The sequence below is a fragment of the Telopea speciosissima genome, chromosome 11 (genome assembly GCF_018873765.1).
Source record: "Telopea speciosissima isolate NSW1024214 ecotype Mountain lineage chromosome 11, Tspe_v1, whole genome shotgun sequence".
Classification (NCBI taxonomy): domain Eukaryota; kingdom Viridiplantae; phylum Streptophyta; class Magnoliopsida; order Proteales; family Proteaceae; genus Telopea; species Telopea speciosissima.
In genome coordinates this window covers 42,660,460-42,683,295 of record NC_057926.1, presented here as the reverse complement: position 1 = coordinate 42,683,295, position 22,836 = coordinate 42,660,460, and the positions used below count along the sequence as shown (strand labels likewise).

The following is a 22,836-nucleotide window of genomic DNA, read 5'->3' as shown; positions in this document are numbered from 1 at the left end:
CATGCGGGCCATACGACCAAGTAATGCTCTTTTTCCTAATATTTAATTAGTATGTGAATCGTGATGCATCATTCCCACATAACACTTTTTAACCTTTTTAACCTTTTTAAAAGTTTAAAAAAATTATTTGATTTTTTATTTTTAATCAATGCACATAGTAGAAACATGGGACTTCATAGGCTGTGAGTGAAAGCACATGTAGCTTTTCTTTTGGCAACTACCGTGTGGATCCTCAGTGTGAAGGAAAATGATGTGAGAGAATAGAGTAAATTTGTGAAACCAACTTGATGTAAGGAGCCGTGTGGATCCTACTCTAAGTAATCATATGGGTCCTACTCCATAAAGAAGGAAAGAAAAGAAAAATTGAAGGGCTCTCTGTTTGTTGTGTTATTATTTGTTTTTTTATGTCATTATTAACTTTTTGACATCTTAATGAAAATTTTAATTAAAAAAAGAAAAATAAATCTTAGCAAAATTATAATTGTTGACCTTTTGACCCTCGTCTTACTGATGATTGGAAATTCTGTGTCTGTGTTAAGTCTCTAGACTCCTGAAACCCCATCTCAAATACGCTAGAATGTTTGGCATGGTTTTCCTTTTAATCCAAGTAAAAGACATGAAAGACTTTAGTTTTACGGTCAATTAAGGTTGTTTTGGTGGAATATAATATTATCGTTGTTTCTTTCTTGCCACGTAGTATAACAATCCTTTTAAATAGAGTCGGATACTTCAATTCTCCCAAACACAATAATTCTGAGCTATCATCCTTATTAAACACTACTACTGTTCGATGATGGCTGCAGTACTCCTTCAGTTTTTTCTAGTTTTCAATTTTCTCCTCCTCCTCCTCCTCCTCTTTGGGAGCAGCAGCTCATTGATGATGATGAGTTTAGCCGTAGCAGGGAACAACAACAACAACAACGAGACAGATCGATTTGCTTTGCTGGATTTCAAGAAGCAAATTTATGATCCTTATGGAGCACTAAGTTCTTGGAACGATTCCATCCATTTCTGCAACTGGGTTGGGATCACATGTGGCCATCGTCGCCGACAATGGGTTATCGGCTTGTATTTACGAGGGAAGCGCTTGGGAGGTAACATATCTCCTTCCATAGGGAATCTCTCTTTTCTTCATTCCCTCGACATTGCAAACAATAGCTTCCATGGCAAAATCCCTCATGAGATCGGTAATCTGATTCGACTACAGTTCATTATTTTTCCTAACAACACCCTCAAAGGAGAACTTCCTACTAGCTTGGCCAACTGCACTCGTCTAAGAGTAATTAATTTCTCCTATAACAATCTTGTTGGGAAGATTCCAGGTGAACTATTTACGTCTTTGTCAAAGCTGGAGTTAATTTATATTCATACTAATGGTTTAACAGGAGAAATACCAGCTTCGTTTGGGAACATTTCCTCCGTCCGACTTATCTCTTTGGGTGAGAATGAACTGCAGGGGAGAATACCAGAATCCTTTGGTCAACTAATCAACTTATTCTCTCTATCACTTCATCTAAACAACCTATCTGGTATGTTCCCTCTCTCACTATACAATCTCTCATCTCTTGAAACGATTTCCCTTGCAATCAACCAACTGCATGGGAGACTTCCACGAGACATAGCCCTCACTCTTCCAAATCTCAAAATCCTAGCAATTTCATGGAATCTTTTCTCGGGGAGAATTCCAAATTCCTTCTCCAATATTTCAACACTCGAAATAATTGATCTCAGTAGAAACAGTTTTGTTGGACCCGTCCCTAACAACTTAGGAAATCTTCAAAACCTTCAAAAGTTCATAATTAATGGAAATCAATGTGGAATAGGGGAAGCTGATGATTTAGAATTTGTAAATTCTTTAGTCAATTGTACACATCTAGCGGATTTGGAGCTAACCAATAATGGTTTTAAGGGTCCCCTTCCCAACTTTAAAGCCAATCTCTCAACACAACTCTCAATACTTCTTTTGGGAGAGAATCAAATATCTGGAACCATTCCTGTTGGGATTGAGAATCTCGTCAACTTGACCGAATTGGGCATGGAGATTAACTTTTTGGAAGGTAATATTCCGTTTCTCATAGGGAAGCTTCCAAAACTTCAAAGATTATTCTTGGGTGGAAATAGACTTTCAGGACAGATACCTTCCTCTATAGACAATCTCACTCTTTTGTATGAACTCCATTTAGAAGAAAACAACTTGAATGGAAGCATTCCTTCCAGCATTGGAAATTGCCACCAGTTACAGTTCCTAACCTTGTATAATAATAGCCTCCAAGGCCTGATACCTAAACAACTCTTCCTTATTTCCTCCTTGTCAATATCTCTCGACTTATCTTCTAATTTTTTGACTGGTTCCCTACCCATTGAAATCGGTAAATTGAAGAGTCTTTCTACAATAAATATCTACAAAAACAGATTGTCTGGAGAAATCCCCTCCTCCATTGGTGATTGTAATAGTTTGGAACATCTTTATATGGGAGGTAATTTCTTTGAAGGAATCATTCCTCAATCTCTGACTCTTTTGAAGGGGCTTCAAGATTTAGATCTCTCACTCAACAACTTATCAGGGCACATCCTAAAAGATCTAGAAAAACTTTCAGCATTGCAGAGTTTGAATTTATCCTTCAATAATCTTGAAGGGGAGGTACCAACAAAAAGAATCTTTGGAAATGCAAGTGCAATTTTTGTGAATGGAAATGATAAGCTTTGTGGTGGAATTGCGGAGTTACATCTGCCTGCATGCACAAACCATGGATCTACGAAACAAGAAAAGTCCAATGCTATTAGAATAGTTTTGCCAATAATCGGTGTGATTCTTGGGTTTTTTTTTATATCTTCCATTCTTACTCTCTTTTGGATAAGAAGATCAAAAAGTAAACCTCCATCCACACCATTAATCGGTGAACAGTTCTTAAAGCTTTCTTACAAAGATCTCTTCCAAGCAACTGGAGGATTTTCTTCAGCTAATGTCATAGGCTCCAGTACATTTGGCTCTGTATACAAAGGGATTATCGACCAAGGTGAAACCAATGTTGCAGTCAAGGTACTCAACCTTCAAAATCCAAAAGTCTACAAGAGCTTTATGGTTGAATGCAAAGCATTAAGAAACATTCGGCATCGAAATCTTGTCAAGATTTTGACTTCTTGTTCAAGTATTGATTCAAAAGGCAAAGATTTCAAAGCCCTTGTTTATGAGTTCATGCCCAATGGGAGTCTAGATGATTGGTTGCATATGCCGGTGGAGGCACATAATCATTCAAGAAGTTTAAACCTTCTTCAAAGACGAAACATTGCAATTGATGTGGCTTCTGCTTTGAATTACCTTCATTATAACTGTTATGTGCCAATTGTTCATTGTGACTTGAAGCCAAGCAATGTTCTACTTGATAGAGATTTGACTGCACAGGTCAGTGATTTTGGTTTGGCGAGGCTACTTGTAGAACCCGATGACAATTCATCCCAGACTCAAACTAGTACCATTGGGATAAAAGGATCTATTGGCTATGCTGCTCCAGGTAACAAATAAATAATACAATTTTATTTTGAGCTATCAATCAATACATTAAATCTATATTCAATTATTTATTAGGTTAATACTTCAATCCAACTAGTATTGGATGTTTAGAACTCGTTCTTAATATTTGATTAAGTATATCAACACACTTTTCTATCTTATTAGGGTGGATGTCTTTTTATTATAGTTTTGTTCTTGTTCATTTCAATTAGGAATTCATTTTACTACGAATGGACCCAAGTATCTAATTGGATCGAAATAGGTTGGATTGTTTTCAAAATCATCAAAAGAACCATGGTTTACAAATTGAAAAAATGACCATGTAACTTGCTACTTTTGAATAACAAGTTCACAATTTCCATATCTCAGACCGTAATTTCTACTGTATAATGAAAATATGCGTATCTCTTATTATTATACTAACAACGTGAGGTTTCTAAATTTCAGAATATGGAATGGGTGGAAGGGCAACCATCCAAGGGGACGTGTTTAGCTATGGGATCCTTTTATTGGAGATGTTCACAGGAAAAAGGCCAACAGATCAAATGTTTACTGGTGACTTAAATCTCCATAACTTTGCAAAAGCAGCTTTACCTGTACATGTGATGCAAATTTTAGACCCAACACTCCTACCCAAGGAAGAACAAAGTGAAGAGATTGAAGAGATTGCTACCAATAGGATTAAAGGTCCTAGTAATAGGACAGATCAATTGCAAGATTGCATAACGTCAATAATTGAAATTGCAGTCCAGTGCACCATGGAATCGCCAAGAGAACGTATGAACATGAATGATGTTGCGAGAGGACTACATTTAATCAAAGGAAAATTTTCTTGAAGCATTAATTTATCAATACAGAACAACTATGCTTGATTATAAGGCGATTCTGAATTTATTATCTTTGTATTTATTGTATTGTCACTGCTAGTTAATACTCATGATAAACTAGGGAAAAAAAGTTCTAGTGCATGCAACGGAAGTAGTCTGATCTAGGGTTAATCACACCAAAGTTTTAAAAACGGTATCAATACCGTTATGGATACCGACCAGGGTTGAGCAGATCACGACCAATACCAACATGGATCCGCCGATAGGCCTGATTCGATACCATTTTAAAACCATGATTCACATATGATAACAATTAATTTGATAATTGGAAGAATTTAAGACTCAATTTCAACCTTATTGGAGCCCAATCTGTATCAAGGTTGTATCAGTTTTTGACAAGTAACTCTATATTCCAAACTTTTTTTACCGGGCTTATGAAGGAAAAAATTTAAAATGGAGGCATGGCCCTGGAATTAGGTCGGAGACTCCTCTACAAAGTGGCACTCTCTCCGGATTCAAAAGATATGCTTCAAGTGACATCGAGGTCATCTCTTATTTGGAACTTCATATTCCCCCTAAGATTCAGATATTTCGATAGGAATCTGTTAGAAATGTTGTTATCATGTATCTTAGGAGTCTTTTCAAGCATTTGAAGACATGATAATGGCAACTCTTGCGAGAAATTCCAATAGCATGTTGGTTGAATATACAAAATTTGCACTCTTACTCTTTCTTTAATTTTAAAACCATTCCTTGTTACTCATACATCAGCAACTCTCTAAATTTGAAAAACTTGTGATTTGAAACATGCTTAGTTATGTTGCAATTAGATGTTATTACATATGAAGGGTTAGGAATAGTGTTTGTTCTTAGAAAAATAGATTTTCATCCTAAGAGCATTATAAGCAACATGCCTGATATTATCAGCCCTTGGAAGCCTCCAAACAGGCTGATTCAAGCTAAACTTCGATTGGGCTTTTGAAGTATTTTGACAAACTAAGATTGAGTATTTTTCTCACTTTAGAATGTGCTTTTTACCCAAAATCTATTCTGAGAATGCATACCAAACACATCCTAAGGCATCATCAGTTCGATCACAAGAATTCACTTGAGTTGTTTTGTGGTTGTAATATGTGGATTTTAATGTGCAGGTTCAAGGTCGGTTGTAAGAATGGAAATTAGGGCTCTTCAATAAGAATTGCAACAAGCCAAAGGTATGAAAATTGATGTGCAACTGGGGGAGTCTGATACAAAAGAGACAGTGACCAATTTTGTTTGATGAAAAACAGTTATACAGAATGGTCATGTCTCTACTTTAACCTCGTCACTTAGATGTTAATGATCCTTTTATCATCTTTTAATTTTCTTTCGCATATTATATGGGTAGCTCACTTGTTAGCTACCTTTTTGTTTGGTAAAAACTTGGTAGCTACTTTATGTCATAGGGATAACATATCTCAAGTTTCTTATGGTATGGATTTGTTTACGAAGTTTTTTGGTGTGTTATTTCATAATACGAGTGTTTCCATATATGAATTCCTAATTTTTGTAGTCATAATGAAAATCATTATCTTCAAATGAATAGAAAGGGGGAAAATAGAGTTTGAGTTTTTATTATGTGATTTTGCTTACCTCCAATGGATGACAAGAGAATTGTGGTTGATGAAGAGAAACTCATTTGTCAACATTTTCAAGACAGGGCAGGGCAAGTGAGTAACGTGTTGGTTATTTGATGTTTCTTTCTCGGTAGTTTTCAACTTAATTATAATGTCAATAATTTCCATTCTTGAAACTTTCTGGGTTTTACAAGCAAAGAGACTTTCGTTTCTTCCCTCCATGGGCATATTCGCTACCAACATGGATCTTAAAGATTACAATCAGTCTAAAGGATTTTTTACTGAAACATACTGATATTGGATTGGAGTAGGGTCGTTGATCTGTTATGTTTTCCTGAACTCTCAAATGTGATTCAACATGTTTTAACAAAGGAGTAAGATACTCTGTAGACATGCCACAGGTATCCTAATTTTTCGACAAAAATACTAAAACTATGTAGCTAGCAGAGCAGCATAGTTTCTTATTTGCTGTTCAATATTGGATACAGTAATTGAAAACACAAGGCGTTACAGAAGACCGGTAGGAGCTTCTCGCCCAGAGTTCTTACAGCTTTAATGGGTGTTAGCACGAAGAAAAACTGGTGGATATATTGACGGAAGGATAACCATATCAGGTTACCCCAAGAAGCGGGAGACATTTGCTCGTATAGCAGGATATTGTGAGCAAAATGACATCCACTCCCTTAATGTCACAATATATGAATCTCTGCTAAATAGAAGTTGATGATGCTGTTATCTTTCTTGGGATACAGAATGCATCTGCTGTGCAACCAGTTGTGGCTGTTGAAAGAACAGTTTTTTATAGAGAAAGGGCTGCTGGAATGTATTCAACTATGCCATATGCTTTTGCCCAGGTATTTACATCTATCTGTTTAGAATGTATCTGATAGAGTATAAGCGGTAATTAGTTACTTAATTTTGAATAACACATTAAATAAAAGTCCTGTTTCTATTTCAGGTCTTCATTGAGCTTCCGTATGTCTTTATACAATGTATAGTATATGCTCTTATAGTGTATGCGATGATTGGGTTACATTGGGAGGTTGCGAAGTTCTTTTGGTATATCTTCTTCCCATATACTTTACACGTTATACTTTACCTTATTTGGTATTGTGACAGTGGCCTTGACACCCAACCGTAACATCGCTGCTGTAATTTCTACGGCATTCTATGCAATGTGGAACCTCTTCTCCGGATTCATAATTCCAAAATCAGTAAGTTACATTATCTGTGTTTTACCAATCTAAGAGAACAAGAGCACAAAAAATAATAAAAGAAACACAAATTTTTTTCTTCTTTTATTTCTATTATAGTTATTTGCAAACGTTTTCATGCACAGCCGTGTATATGCACGACCGGCATTAAATGTGATTAGATTAGTATAAATGCCCATTCGAAATGACATAAACACCTCTGCCCCCTCTATTTGACCGAATTGATGGGATAATCTCCCTTGTACGAATACCTTCCTCATAGTTATTTAATTATGGCAAAATGTTATATGTGCGGCTGTGCATGATGCACGTTCATACATATAACCGTACAATGGAGACCAACGCCCTGCTGAAATACCATACCCCACTATTCGACGAATCACACAATAGCCTGCACAAAATCCGTCCCCTTTAATTATTTATTTTGGTGATTGTGCATGAAATTCCTCTCTTTAATTATTTACGTTTCTACCATTTGACTCTTAACAGAAAATTTCAGTGTGGTGGGTTTGGTGTTCCTGGATGACCCCTGTTGCTTGGACAATGTATGGATTGGTTGCGTCTCAATTTGGAGATATAGTGGAAAGGTTGGAAACAGGGGAGACAGTTGAAGAATTTGTGAAGAACTATTTTGGCTATGAACACAGTTTCCTTGGACTTGTTGCTGCTGTGATTGTTGGGTTCACCATAATATTTGTTTTCGTCTTTGCTGTCTCAATAAGGTTGTTCAATTTCCAGAAAAGGTAATTAAGAAGATCTCATACTGTATTGTGGAGAAGCTAAATCAAGCAATAACCTCTAAGTCGGGCATATAAATGTACCAGATGTAATACACGATCCGAAAAATTTACAGAATAAGTTCAAAGCTCTAAAGTTTTTCGATTTGGAAAAAATATTGAGATTCTGTTTTTTTCTTTCTTTTGTAATGTTTGTATGATCTTGGAGTGGTGGTTTTTTTCCTGGGTTTTAGGACTGATTCTACCCTACTTGGGTTGTTGTAGAGAGGCATGGTAAGCTTATCTGTTGTTAGGGGTTATGGCTGAAAGTTACCCCATTAATATTATTTATTTGTTCTTTCTCTGTAATGAAAATATTTCAAATTATCTCCTTGCTTTTTAAAATAGAATATGGGAAAAGGCAAACACTCACTAATGATGTTAGTACTCCACTTGTAAAACATTTAAGCTTGAACACCAATTTTGTCACTGTAACTTGCTCTAAATGAATTTTCATGTGATGGTGGGGCTGAGTTGTACCATCGGTCACTATCTTTAAGAAGCTTCTTGTGAATTAATCCCCAAGATGAAACAGTTCCTTAGACCCTCCAGTAATTGTTACATTCACTTCCTGGGCTATGTCAGGGTATTTCAAGATATGCTCAGTCAACACAACGAATAGAGGAAGAAAAACCATTCTCAAACAAAATGTAAGAGTACCAAACAGAGTATGAGAAAATAGAGATTTTATACGGAGGTAGGAACACTTAGAATTAATGTTTGAAGTGCCAAAAGTCTCTCTTATTTATAGAGGAGAGAAGCCCTTTTGAAGTGCTTGTCTAAGGATATCCCAAAGAAGGTGTCTCTTCAAGAAAAGACAAAAAAAAAAAAAAAAAACCATTATTGACACCAAATACACACTGATCGGCACCCATTAACTTTAAGAAGCTTCTTGGGAATCAATCCCCAAGATGAAACAGCCCCTTAGACCCTCCAGTAATTGTTACATTTGCTTCTTGGGCTATGTCGGGGCATTTTCAGGATAAGCTCAGTCAACACAACGAATAGAGGAAGAGAAAACATTCTCAAACAAAATGTAAGAGTACAAAACAAAGTATGAGAGAGTAGAGTTTTTATAAGAAGGTAGGAACACTTAGAATTAATGTTTGAAGTGCCAAAAAGCGTCTCTTATTTATGGAGGAGAGAAGCCCTTTTGAAGTGCTTGCCTAAGAATGTCCTAAAGAAGGTGTCTCTTCAGGAAAAGACCGAAAAAAAAAAAAAAAAACCCCATTACCATACACTAGGGGTAAAAGTTTGATCTTGTCGGGCTGAACCTGCCCTGGCCAGCCCTGAGCCAGAACAGGGCCTGGGCTGAGGTATTTGGCCCTGAGAGCTGGCCAGGGCTGAAATTTCTGGCCCTGAGTCAAGGTCAGGTCGGGTTAGAGTTGTAATAATCAGAATTTTATCTTTGGAAACCAATTGGTTGTACATGCTAACGTAAAAATGATTTGACTTACAATGTAAGGTGCATGTATGCGAGATTATGTGATATATGACTGTATGTAGTACATATAAAAATAATTTGAATGGTTTAAGCTTGCGTGATTCTACATGGATAAATGTTGAATGGTTGAGGACCAAATCAATTTTGGTTCAATTCATTGGTAGTCCAACTCAAGTGTGAGTGGTTCGATCAGTTGTAGTCAAACCTATTTTGTATAAATAATTGGTCAAAAATATAGAGATAATGATCAAAAAAATTTTAAAAAGTGATTTGGCTAAGGTTGCATGTTACTTTAGTTGTTCAAGAGTAATAGGATGATTGTGGTTCAGCTTAGTGACTCAACGTTTTAACCAAGAACCAAGTAGATTTTCTGATCTATTAAGGTAGATCATGTTGGATATTATTTATATTGGTCAATAGATTTAGTCTGATCAAAGTTGAATTTTAGGAGTCTGATTTAGTAAATTGGTTAAGTTTCTAAACTTAATATCTTGACCAACAAATGGATGGGCAGTTAGAGAGAGTGATTCAGATTTTGAGGAAACGCCTATTGGATTTTGGATAAAAAAACAAGGAAGTCCTACGAGACTGTACCATGTTATTGGTGACAATTCTCTGGAGGAAATATGATATTCAAGAGGTTTTTTGGGGATAAAAAATGAAATGCAATCCAAGTATCTGTAACAGTTTAGAGATGCTGATATGTAAATTTTGAGGACGAAATTTCTTTAAGGAGGTTGGATTGTAATATCCCGTATTTATTCAGCGATCCAACTAATTGTAAATTTCGAGGACGAAATTTCTGTAAGGATGGTGGATTGTAATATCCTGGAATAATAAGGAGTTAATTTAAATCTTTATCTGCTATGTAGATCCTATAGAAGTGATGGAAGGATGATCTGATTTCTGGGAAAGCCCTGAGAACGCTTTGGCCTTGAGACAACCAATCAGGGGTTAGTACTTTTACCTAAAATAATATTTTACTGACTTTCAGGCTGAAATAAGTCTATACTTAGCCAAGGTTAGTTCCCAAGAGTCATTCTGGAAGTTTTACCAAAAAGGGTAAAAATGTCTTTTTCAGGGTTTTCTAGAGAGAGAGAGAGAAAGAGAAACTAAAAAGGGTATTTTTGAAATTTCCATAATAAATAATTTAATCAGCGAATCAATAATTAATTTAATAAATGTTCGCTATTTGAATAATAAGTTAATATCTAATTAGTGCAACCAAACAGACCTTATCCTAATTTGGGCTAAACCTAAACCGGCCTAGTTCTAGTGTGAACGGGCCTAACATTTGTGGGCTTAATAAATTATAATTTAATTATTTTAAGTTAATAAAATAATATTATTTTAAAGGATTAATGTTTGGACGATTTTTATAGATTGTGTACATTTTTTTTTTGAGTTTTGGATGAGAGGATTAAGGTGATGTGGCAGTCTCCCATTGGTTGGAGACTTAGTACTAAGAGAATCTTTTCTCTACGAATAAGAGGAAATCTCCATTGAATAGAATCCTATCAATATAAGGAAGTTAACTTAGATTAAAACTATCAAATCTGATTTTTAATTAAAAACTCTAAGTTAAAGATTTCTTTTAAAATAATTAGACTTGGAACAGAATTTTAGAAAGAATCATAAAAGGATTTGAATTATTAAAGAGTTTTAAATCATGAGAATGGAGCTCTCTTTTCCCCTAGCAAAAAACGTGAGAGAGAGAGAGAGAGAAATCATGGAAGAGGAAGAACAAGAAAGGAAGAAAAAGAAAAAGGGAAGGAAAAGAGAAAAAGGAAAGAGAGGAGGAAGAAGAGGATGAGGAAAGGATCAGAGTTATTGTCTCGCCTCTATTGCTGGACCTGTAGTTGCAGCGTGCTCATCATCCTCCATTAGAGCACTTTCAAAGCTTCGTTAGGAAATCCGATTTGTCAAGCAAATGGTGAGTTGATTCTATCCCGTATAGATTGAACTTTCCCTATTCGAAAGACCATAACTCACTCAATACAGATCAAAATCAAGTGATTCCAACTCTGTTAGTCAATAGACATTAAAATATACAACTTTTACAGAAATAGATATCTTCCAATTCCGAGTCTAAGTGGATCAAAGGTCAAGTTGAAGTTGAGTAAGGAATTCTAAAATTTTCAAATTTCAGGAGAAGTACACATTGTTTAATTCGACAAACCGGTAAGTGCACTTTATGATTCCATGCTTGTATTCTAAATTCTTTCTCGATCACCTATTTGATTTATTCTCCAATGATTTACGCTCTATTTGATTTATTCCCCCAACGACCTATGGTCTATTTGATTTGATCTATGATGATCTATTTCTATCAAAATACTGATCTCATGATTTTATGTGGATACATCTTAAGCAAACCTATGATCTATTCTAATCGAAATCGGTTAATTTGGTGAGCCTATCTTTTGGTTATTTACCATAATGATTTTATATGGTGAATATCATATGTCATGATTTAAATTCCTATAGCAATATTAGTATTGTGATTTATTTTCATGCATGTGTTTAAAAGGATAATTTTTATGAAATTACATTGCATATTATTTTGTGAGTTGGGGATTATGTTCTCCTATATTTTGTATGGAAAAAAGAATTATTGGTATCTACTGGAATAGGTAATGTCATATTGTTTAAGGCTATATCATGTTACAGGCTGTATTACGTTACGGGACAATATGTCACACTCTCGTAGGTTGTACCAAAAATATTTTAAATGAAAGATTTAGAATGGAATCTGAAAATGGTTAGGAGTTGTGTCACGTTACAGGCCGTGTCACGTTACGGGGCCATATTCATGTTCACCAAGAATTTATTTGAAAATGTTCGAGAGAAAATTATTTTGCATATACATAGCATTACCTCATCTTGTTTATGATCTTCTATTCCATTATTACCATGATTTTCTTCTAATTTTGACTGCTGCTATTCCTCAATTTGTGTCTCTGATTTGGAATACTCGAATGATTATTGTGTTGTGTACTTGCTAAGCTTTTTCCTGAAAGCTTACTCCTTACAAATTTCAGATAATGAGCCCTTAGAACCTGGAGTCGCACTTGGTGGATGGGCGACCGAAGAAGTGGAGCGACGTGATCATATTGATGGATCTTACTGTATTTGCTGTTAGAGGAAATCAATGATTTTATTAGGTTGAAATTTCGGGAATAATGAATTAATTTGAGACTTTTTGGGAAGAATTATAACAAGGTGTAAGTTTAAAGTTTTAAAGATGATTGTATACAAGATAGATATTGTTGGATTAATTAAAGACTTCCGCTGTGTTTTATTTTTTTTAGAATGGTTATGATTAGGTACGTTGCTACTGTAATTTGAGGTTACGACGATTTTGATTTGGTTCACACTCCAGTTTCTTTTCGCTAAGACTATCGATCTTGTGGACCGTTAATGACCTAAACCCCTTGATGGATTTGGGTGGGGGCGTTACAAGAGTTGAGGCCTCGGGCTAAGCTTGGCTCGCCCGACCCTGATTCAAGTTATACTATAATATATATTGATATAATATAGACATTATAAACTTTAAATGTCACCCACATTTTTTTACATAATATATTATATATGAAGACAATAAGTATTATAATACATTTTATTATATTGTTATTTTATGTAAAATTGATGTTCTTCCCGGCCAATGCATTTCTTTCCCCCTCCCCATGATCAGGGCCAATCAGGGAGAAAGAAATGCATGGGCCTGTGCCCAACTAAGGGGACTTAGGGTTGGGCTAGGGTTCTATAAAGCCCGGCCCAACCCGACCCTGTTGCATTCTCTTCGAGAGCATGGAGTAAAAACTTTGAAGTCAACAACTTGTGTGTGAAAAACACCCCAAACCAACCTTGAACTTGTGGAAGGAGAGATACCTCTCTTTAAGGAACTCAAACCCTTGTAGTTCTCATTTTCATATATTTATCTCTTAACATCCTCTTCCACTTCCAATGTGGGACTAAAGTTCCCACACAAAGAGAGCTTTAGTAAACAAGACAACTTCCAACAAAAGCAACCACGTATAGGAACACATCAAAAACCAAATTCAAAATGAAAGGTATTTTGAAGCTCTATTTTAAATACATTTTACAAAATCTCAACTTTAAATTGTGATTAAAGAGAATTTGAAGTGTACAATTATATATATATAGTGGACATCTTGAAATTAAGGTTGTGTTTGGTATGATTTCTTTAAATGCATACCAAACATTGCCGTAGATTGTATGTGTTATATGAATTATGAGGATGGAGAAAAAATAAATTTTGTGCATTTGTTAGATTCGATTTCTATGTCTATTGGTGTTGTAATCTCCTACGTACTCTATAACCTTTTAACAACCATATTACAATTAAAAAAAAAAAAAAAAACTTATCCAGTGCACGAGACTCCTGCTACTGCAGGCCAGAAGAGGGTCGTGTTACAATATTAGATTAAAAACCTCTCTTCCTTAATTCCGATGTTTCTAAGTTTGTTAATGAAATTTTAACTGGCCGGGAAAAAGGATTAAAAAGGGAGGATTACCTTTGTGTCTGAAGCAGTAACTTTTGGGGTATTCTTTGGGTGTGAATAGAAGAAATGAAGGTCTATTATATGGTAGAATTGAAGCAAATTAAACTATTAAATTAAATTTTTTAATAAAACCGAAAACGATTGAAAGACCGAATCAAAGAGGCCGATTGGATCGAACCAAAAATGATTGAATCAAATTCTTTGTCGTGTGATTTGGTTTCGGTTTGATTTTAAGAAAACTCTCAGTTGGGCTTGGTTTCAATTTGAACCAATCAATTAGGCCAAGAAGGTTGATGAAAGTAATGGACCAAAATTGGAAATTCACAATAAAAATTGATTTTTTTTTTTTTTTTTGGGATAAAGTTTTTTGCATTGGGGCACAGGGTGCGCCTAGACACGAGGGTGGGTGAAATGATCGGCCCGCCCCCTGATTGACCCAAATCCCACCCCTCCCTGCCCCATTTGTCTGGGCATAGCCTATGCCCAGATGCACTCCCGGATAGAGAACGTACGCACTTTGTTTATAGTATAGTATTTTTTTTTTCTTTTTATAAATGAAAAATCGATAATGAATCAATAAGGCAGGGAGTGTAAGAAAAAAACATTAAGATAGACTAAAACTAAGGGTGTCAATTTAGAACCAAAATTGTAAACTGAAACTAAGCTCGGCTGTTTTAAATCGAAACAAATCAATTCGGTTTTAGTTTCAAATATGAAAAATTTTCCTGGTTTGATTTCGATTTCTGGCCTAAATCCATCGATTCAAAACAAACAAATAAATTCTATTCTGTTTTAATCTACTTGGATGATCAATTTTATTCTTCTTTAATATTTGAAAATTTTTTTGGTGGATTATGACCCCAACAAACAAAGAGGTTTTTTTTGTTAATGAAAAAGTAAAAAAGTTTGCCTAAGCACCTCAAATAGGATCCAAACCAAATACAAACCAGGTCAAAACCGAATTATGATTTGAATACAAATCAAATCGAAACTGAACCATGCCAGTTCGGTTCTAAATTGAAAAAGAGGCTCAAATTCAGTATCGGTATCTGTACCGGATCGATTTCAATTTCAATTTTGACATACTATATCTTAGAACTAAAAAATCAAAACAAAAACCAAACCAAGGGCAGGAATGGGTATTGGGAGGTTATTTAAGAACATTCTAAAACCTAGGAGGAGTTTGTGAACCCGAGGATGATGGGTGAACCGTCCTCTATGGGTGGAGAAAAACTTTATCCTTTTGATATGTAAATTAACTGACAATTTTTTTTTTTGATGAAAGTGTAATCACACAAACCACACACCAATCCCAAAAGGTTAACCGACTTTTAGGACCGTGGAATGACGGATATACACAACAAACACCACACTCACACACCCGATGTGGAACTAAACCCACACAATACTCCTTTTTTTGATGAAAGTGTAATCACACAAACCACTCACCAATCCCAAAAGGTTAACCGACTTTTAGGACTGTGGAATGGCGGATATACAACAAACACCACACTCACACACCTGATGTAGGACTAAACCCACACCAATCCCAAAAGGTTAACCGACTTTTAGGAATTAATTGACAATTTCACACCACTATGGTAAGATAATAAATCTATCAACTTTGTTATCCACGAACACTGGCAAAAAAAATGATGTTTCTTGTAATTTTTATCCTTTCCTATTTGCTGCCCTTACAGGACCGTCCTGTCTCCTCATATGGGGTGCGAAATGATGACTTAACCTCCCTCGGGCAGTGTATTCGGGCAAGGGATTAGGTCTTCATTTTGTAGAATCATTATCGTCTACGGTTCCCTTATTGGTGCGGTTCCCTAGTGCCTCTCACAAGAGGGGGGTGGGACCCACCCAGGGCACCTGACTGAACACTCTGCTTGGGTGGGGTCCACCCTCCTCTTGTGAGAGGCACTAGGGAACCTCACCAGTCAGGTAACCGTATACGATAAAAATTCTATTTCGCATGCCCATGTGAGGGGATAGAACGATCCTATTTAGGCAGCGAACAGGAGACGATAACGGATAGAAAGCATCTGCCGTGCAACCAATTGTGGATATCGAAAGAACAGTTTTTTTTTTTTTTTTTAATAGAGAAAGGGCTGCTCAGGTATTTAATGATATCCATCTGTTTAGAAGAAAGATTGTAAGATAAAGAGTAGGGATAAGCGGTAATTATTTAATTAATTTTCAATAACACATTAACCAAAAAGTCCTGTTTCTATTTCAGATCTTCATTGTGTATGCAATGATTGGGTTTCATTGGGAGGTTGAAAAGTTCTTCTCGTATCCCTTCTTCATATATTTTATTAAGAAGATCACATAATGTACAGCCTAAAGTTTAGAGAATAATTTTGAAGCTCTAAAGTTTTTTAATTGGAAAAATTTTGAGATTCTTTTATTTCTTTCCAATGTTTGGATGATCTTGGAGTGGTGTTTTTTATCCTTGGCTTTTGGGACTGATTCTATCCTACTTGGGTTGTTGTAGAGAGGCATCATGTGCTTATTTATCGTTTGGGGGTTATGGCTAAAAGTCACCTAATGAACATTATTATTGGGTTTATTCTTTCTTTGTAAAAAAAAAAATGGGAGATGGATAGGCACACTGTCCGCTTGCAATAAGCTAACAAGAATTTTCATCGAAATATTTAGTAGACAATCACATTCTTACGGATGCCAACAAAACCAGAAGAACACCTTAATCTGATACCAATGCCGATACCGATACGATCCAGACGATCCAATATCGATACCTCATTCCATGCAAGTTTGAACATTGAGGCTCTATAGGTTGTTGCCATTTCCATGTAATCTTCGTTTCACCTATGTATTTTCAAAACTGAACAAAATCATGTTTCAATCTCTCTCTCTTTATTTAATTTAATTCAATATTCTTCGTACTTTGTAAATCTCCCACAATTGAGTTTGATTGACCCTCCAAATTCCTAAAGGGAAGATGAGAGAGAGAGAGGTATTAGTCCTTATTAACTTAGATGTCTATTACTCATATTCCAGTTTACCATTGGTCATCGTGTGTATGGTCAATGCAAAGTTTGACCAATTCAACATCCCATTTGGTTATTAGTGATTGGGACTAAAACATATTCGAAGAATCTTGGCCAATTCAACACTCCATCTTAATTTGTTTGCCACAGAAATCCAGAAGAACACCTTATTTAATGGTTTATTTCTTTTGCTCTTTTTTCAAGAGATCAAAAAATTGTTGTCTTAATTATTTTGGATCTATGGTGTACTGCTTTGGCTATTATTCTATGTGGATCATGAGTGGTGTTTTGTAAAAGTTTTTCTTTTTGTATGTGTGTGTGTGTGCATGTGTTTTGTAAAAGTTAATAATTCAGAGTAAGAGATTGTTGTCTGAGCCTCTAGAGTTTGCGTGCGCACGTTGACCAATGGGAGTGTACGCTTAAGCATCGTCTTGGATGAGAATCCACCTTTTTATGGGGGTAGTACAGTACTTTTGTATGTTTCTATGTCTAGACATAGAAACCATCTAGGCCACACGACCAGGTACCGTTCTTTTTCCCAATATTTTATTAGTATGTGAATCGTGATGCATCATTCCCACAGATTTTTTAACATTTTTAAAAATGAAAAATTTTCATACACGTGTGAGAGGGTCTCTCACAAAGAGTTGAAAAAGTCATAAATCCCCATCCATTAATTAATGCCTTGAAACTCTTACCCTCTCACATACACGGTTTACACTACTCTGTATGAAAGCTTTCCCATTTTTAAAAAGTCTATAAAAGTTATTCAGTTTTTCTTTTTAATAAATCCATGTGGGAACGCATGTAATTTTTCTTTAGGCAACTAGTTTTAGTATTTTAGTGAAAGCACATGTAACTTTTCTTTTGGCAACTAGTTTTACTGTTTGCTTTTGTTAAAAAAGAAGTTTTAGAGAAATCATGCTTTTTTGGCAACTAGCTTTAGTGATTGCTTTTGATAGAAAAGAAGTCTTAGAGAAGTCACTCCTGTTGACCTTTTGACTCTCGTCTTGCTGATGGTCGAAAATTGTGTGTCAGTCTTGAGTCTCTAGACTCTTGAATGTAGGGTTGTAAATGGATCGGATTCGATTTGGATAGTGTTATATCCGCATTCGCATCCGATTAGTTATCGGATGGATTCGGATAGTGCTAAACGGATACGGACACGAATATGGATGGGATATTTTATCCGTTTATATGTAAATATAGCTTTTCGGATAGCTATACCCTATCCGTATCTGCATCCGTTTAGCTTTCGGACGGATTCAGATAATGCTAAACGGATACAGACACGGATACAAAAATGGATTTCGGCTATTCATTTACATCCCTACTTGAATGCCCCCACCTACTATGCTAGAGTGTCTTGGTTTTCCATTTAATTCAAGTGAAAACGCATTTTTTTTAGGTTAAAACGCCTAAATTACATAATGGACCAATTATTTGGGAGAAAGAACTTTGCTTGGTTGCATGGGTAATGCATATTCCATGCAACCTAGTTTTTTTTTTTTTTTGGATTAAGAACTTGTATATTAGTGAGGGGGGGGGGGGGCGATTAGGGGATGGGGATAAGCCCCAAGGTGATTTGAACTTTGAACTCATGACCTCACAACCTAGTTTATAGTCATTAGAATGGAATCATATATTATTGGTCATTAGACCTGGTATAGGTATTAAATTAATAATTAAATACCAATCTAATAGGAAGAAAAAAGATATTGTGGGAAGAAGAAGAAGAAATGGATTATCTGTTAGGTTGGTATTTAATTATTAAATTAATATGTAATTATTTATTTAATACCTATATCAAATCTAATGACCAATAATATATGATTCTAATCTAATGACGGTAAACCAAGCTGCATGAAATATGCACTACCCACGCAACCAAGCGGAGTTTTTTCTCGATTAGTTTTTTTTGGTAATATAATTATGTATATAGTTGAAACATGTAAACTTAAAAGTGTCAATAATCAAAATTAAACAATGTAATCTAGTTTTGGTCACTATAGCCTACAAACTAATGGATTCCCTATTTCTTTTTTTTTATTTTTTATTCTTATGATAATGTTTATTTTATGGGTGTTCATTCTCTTTTGGGTTAGGACTTAGGATAAGAAAAGTGTATTAAAAGGGAAGGACGAAAAAGACAAGCAAAATGAGTCCTTGTAGACAATATTAAAAGCTTCTCGATCCGCAAATTGCATGGGTTCCACATTTCCACCCTTTTGTGATACTAGTTTAAAGATACTTTAACTCAAAAAAAAGCAATTTCCACCATCATTCATCAACCAGCAAATATTTTTAAAGTAATCTTTGGTTTGATTAATTTTAAAATCTGCCATAATCCATATTTTTGTGCTCTTAATAATTAAGAACACATATTAATGGTCCTACTAATTAACCTTTCTTATTGGGCTCCACTAGTCCCTGCCTTTCTTCAACGATCCAATCTAAGATTTGGTTAGAATTTAATAAATCAAACGCACAATCCAGCAGAAAATTAATTGGATTATATCATTTATATGGTGAGGTAGAGCAGAAGCATTTTAGAGAGGTTATAATACTTGTGGATTACGATAAGAGCTTAGCTTCTGATATTCTTCTAATTACAGTACATTAATATGAGCAGATATGATGATATATAGCAATTGGATCTGCTACACCCAAAAACATCCGACCATTCAATGATCGACAAGTGGCAAGATCCTAACTGATAACCGGCAGAATGGATCGCGCGACACTTGTAACCCAACCTAGCTTGGGGGGCAAGCAACCGCACAGAACACGAACCAGAGAACCGTTCCCTCTAATAGCACTTGGGAAGGAATCTCGTTTCCCACTAGGAGACGACCCCCTCATTGAGGCAAGTAACCAACTCCACTACGGCACTTGTTAGAAGGTGGGAGACAGGGAGGTCACGAACCGCCTCGATAATCTGCCAGGTTTAAAGAGGAGGGGACCTAGGTATGGCACGCTCACTTTTACTAACTTACTGCTCTCTCCGTACCCCTTCTCTGACAATTTATCTGTGTGCTGGACTGACTTTGGCATCGGAGAGTACCTCCTCGAAGTCCACTCCGGGCCTCTTCTTTGTCTTTTCTCCCCTTATAGGTCGTACACGTCACCCGAAGACGTTCAGGCTGCAACACGATCTAAGGGACCAATTTTCCTCAAAAGAAGCATTAGATCGACCACATGAGATCCTGTTTCGAAATGGTTGAATTTATTGACTGACTAAAGAGGACTTTCTTTGTGTGATTAAACACTAATTGTTTAAATTCTAAATTCTTAAAAATCAGCCTCTGGCTGATCTGATTCAGATCTTTTCTGCATTTTCTTTTTGCTTCTTCTTTGTCTCTTTGTAACTCTTGTCCATGGTGTCCTCTAGTAGAGGTGATAACAAGATCCAAATCTCCCGAGGCGGATGCCGATTCTGATTGATTCTAACCTATTCAGCTTGATCAGGCTGTTTCTATTTGAAAACTATACAGGGTTAAGACTTAAGATCAGGTTTATCCGGATTGTGTTCCGATTCTGAGCTATCCTAATTAAACACTGATCGATTTCCTAGACTGACTGACTCACCGTAACTAACCAACTAATGATCTAATATATGTAATAAGAGATGGAAGATTTTACTTTTAAGGTCAATTAAGCTTCATTTTGTGGAATATAATTTCTATTAATGAGAATGGTTTAATTGAATGCTTCTACTATTGAAACCGAAACAGGACAGTAGCTATGTAAGAATTGTATCTTTGAAACTCCTCTGAGACAAATGGTCGAGCACATAATGGGCATGAGCGTTCGTGACACTTCCGTCTCAAATAAGTTAAAGCCTCATGTCTGTTCTGTTGTGTGCTATGGGCTGCGTGCATTGAGTGCTTTTGCGCCTGTGTGTGTGTGGTCCCCTTGCAAGGCCTGCCATAGTTGCTGCACACCTGTTCTTGGCTGGCTGGGCCCCACTCTACTCAATACCTGTGGGACTCACTCTATTCACTGTGGGCGTTCTAAAAATTACCAGACTACCCCTAGGGAATCTGTAAACCTTTGCAACTCATCAAAACACCATAAAAACACCCCCAAACACATCTGTAGCACCTGTAGACTATACCATTAGGAGTGTTGATGATAACAAATTCAATCCACTCCAATGTGCCACACAGCTCGACACCTACTCTGTGTGCACAGTGAACCTAACAGCTAATATTTTCGGGAAAAATTCGATGTCTAGGCCTCAAGAGCCTGCAGCTGGCCAATGGAAGCATACATGTAAGCAGCACTCCATACGAGATTCCTGCTTGGACAACACAGTGCTTTAGTATGTTTTTATGTCTAGGCGCAGGAGTAATGCGGGCCATGTGACTAGGTAATGTTTTTTTTCGTAATATTTTATTAATATGTGAATCGTGATGCATCATTCCCAAATGAACACTTTTTAACCTATTTAAAAGTTTAAAAAGATTATTTGATTTTTTATTTTTAATCAATGCACGTAGCAGAAACAAGGGACATCATGGCTAACCTTTTGGGCCTGGTGTATGGTTTGTGTGATTGCACTTCACTTTGTTGTTGTTTCATCAAAAAAAAAAACAAGCGACATCATACGCTATGAGTGAAAGCCTTAAAGCACATGTAGCTTTTCTTTTGGCAACTACCGTGTGGGTCCTCCATCTATGTGAAGGAAAATGATGCGAAAGAACAACGTCAATTTGTGAAACCAACTTGATGTAAAGAGGCATGTGGGTCCTACTCTAAGTAATCATGTGGATCTTATTCTACAGAATTTAAATCAAATGCACCGTCCATCAGTAAATTATTTATATTAGAAAAAAGACAGACCACATAAAATTGTTGTCTTAATTATTTTGGACCTATGGTGCACTGCTTTGGCTATTACTCTATGTGGATCCTGGGTGGTGTTTTGTAAAAGTTTTTCTTGTGTGTGTGTGTGTGTGTGCATGTGTTTTGTAAAAGTTAATAATTTAGAGTAAGAGATTGTTGTCTGAGCCTCTAGAGTTTGCATGCGCATGTTGACTAATGGAAGTGTATGCTTAAGCATCATCCTGGATGAGAATTAATCCACCTTTTCATGGGGGCAGCACATTATTTTAGCGTGTTTCTATGTCTAGGTACAGAAACCATGCAGGCCACGCGACCAGGTACCGCTCTTTTTCTCAATATTTTATTAGTATGTGAATCGTGATGCATCATTCCCACAGACTTTTTAACATTTTAAAAAAATCTACAAAAGTTATTTGGTTTTTCTTTTTAATCAATCCATGTGGAAACACTTGAAATCACATGTAACTTTTCTTTAGGCAACTAGCTTTAGTATTTTAATGAAATTAAAGCACCTGTAACTTTTCTTTTGGCAACTAGCTTTAGTGTTTGGTTTTGATAACAAAGAAATCTTAGAGAAATCACGCTTTTTTGGCAACTAGCTTTCGTATTTGCTTTTGATAAAAAAGAAGTCTTAGAGAAGTCAGTCCTGTTGACCTTTTGATTCTCGTCTTGCTAATGACTGGAAATTCCCTGTTTGTCTTGAGTCTATAGACTCTTGAATGCCCCCACCTACTATGCTAGAGTGTCTTGGTTTTCCTTTTAATCCAAGTGAAAACACATTTTTTTAGATCAAAATGCCTAAATTATAAATGGATCAATTATAATTACGTATTTAGGTTTTTTTTTGGTAATATAATTATGAATTTAGTTGAAACATGTAAACTTAAAGTGTCAATAATCATAATTAAACAATTTAATCTGTTTCTGGTCATTATAGTCTACAAACAAATGGGTTCTTTATTTTATTTTATCTTATTTTTTTAAACAGTTTATTTTATGTGTGTTCATTTTCTTTTGGATTAGGTTAAGAAAAATGTGTTAAAAAGGAAGGACGAAA

At 35.8% G+C, this 22,836-nt stretch overlaps 1 protein-coding gene and 1 pseudogene across 1 annotated transcript; both read left to right on the top strand.

Moving 5' to 3' along the window:
* Positions 1-793: 793 nt before the first annotated feature.
* LOC122645150 (probable LRR receptor-like serine/threonine-protein kinase At3g47570) lies at positions 794-4,347 on the top strand. The gene is made up of 2 exons (XM_043838486.1): positions 794-3,512; positions 3,959-4,347. The coding sequence occupies exons 1-2, from the start codon at positions 794-796 to the stop codon at positions 4,345-4,347; spliced, it is 3,108 nt and encodes a 1,035-aa protein (XP_043694421.1).
* A 1,628-nt stretch (positions 4,348-5,975) lies between these two features.
* Positions 5,976-8,023, top strand: LOC122645149 (annotated as a pseudogene).
* Positions 8,024-22,836: the final 14,813 nt, after the last annotated feature.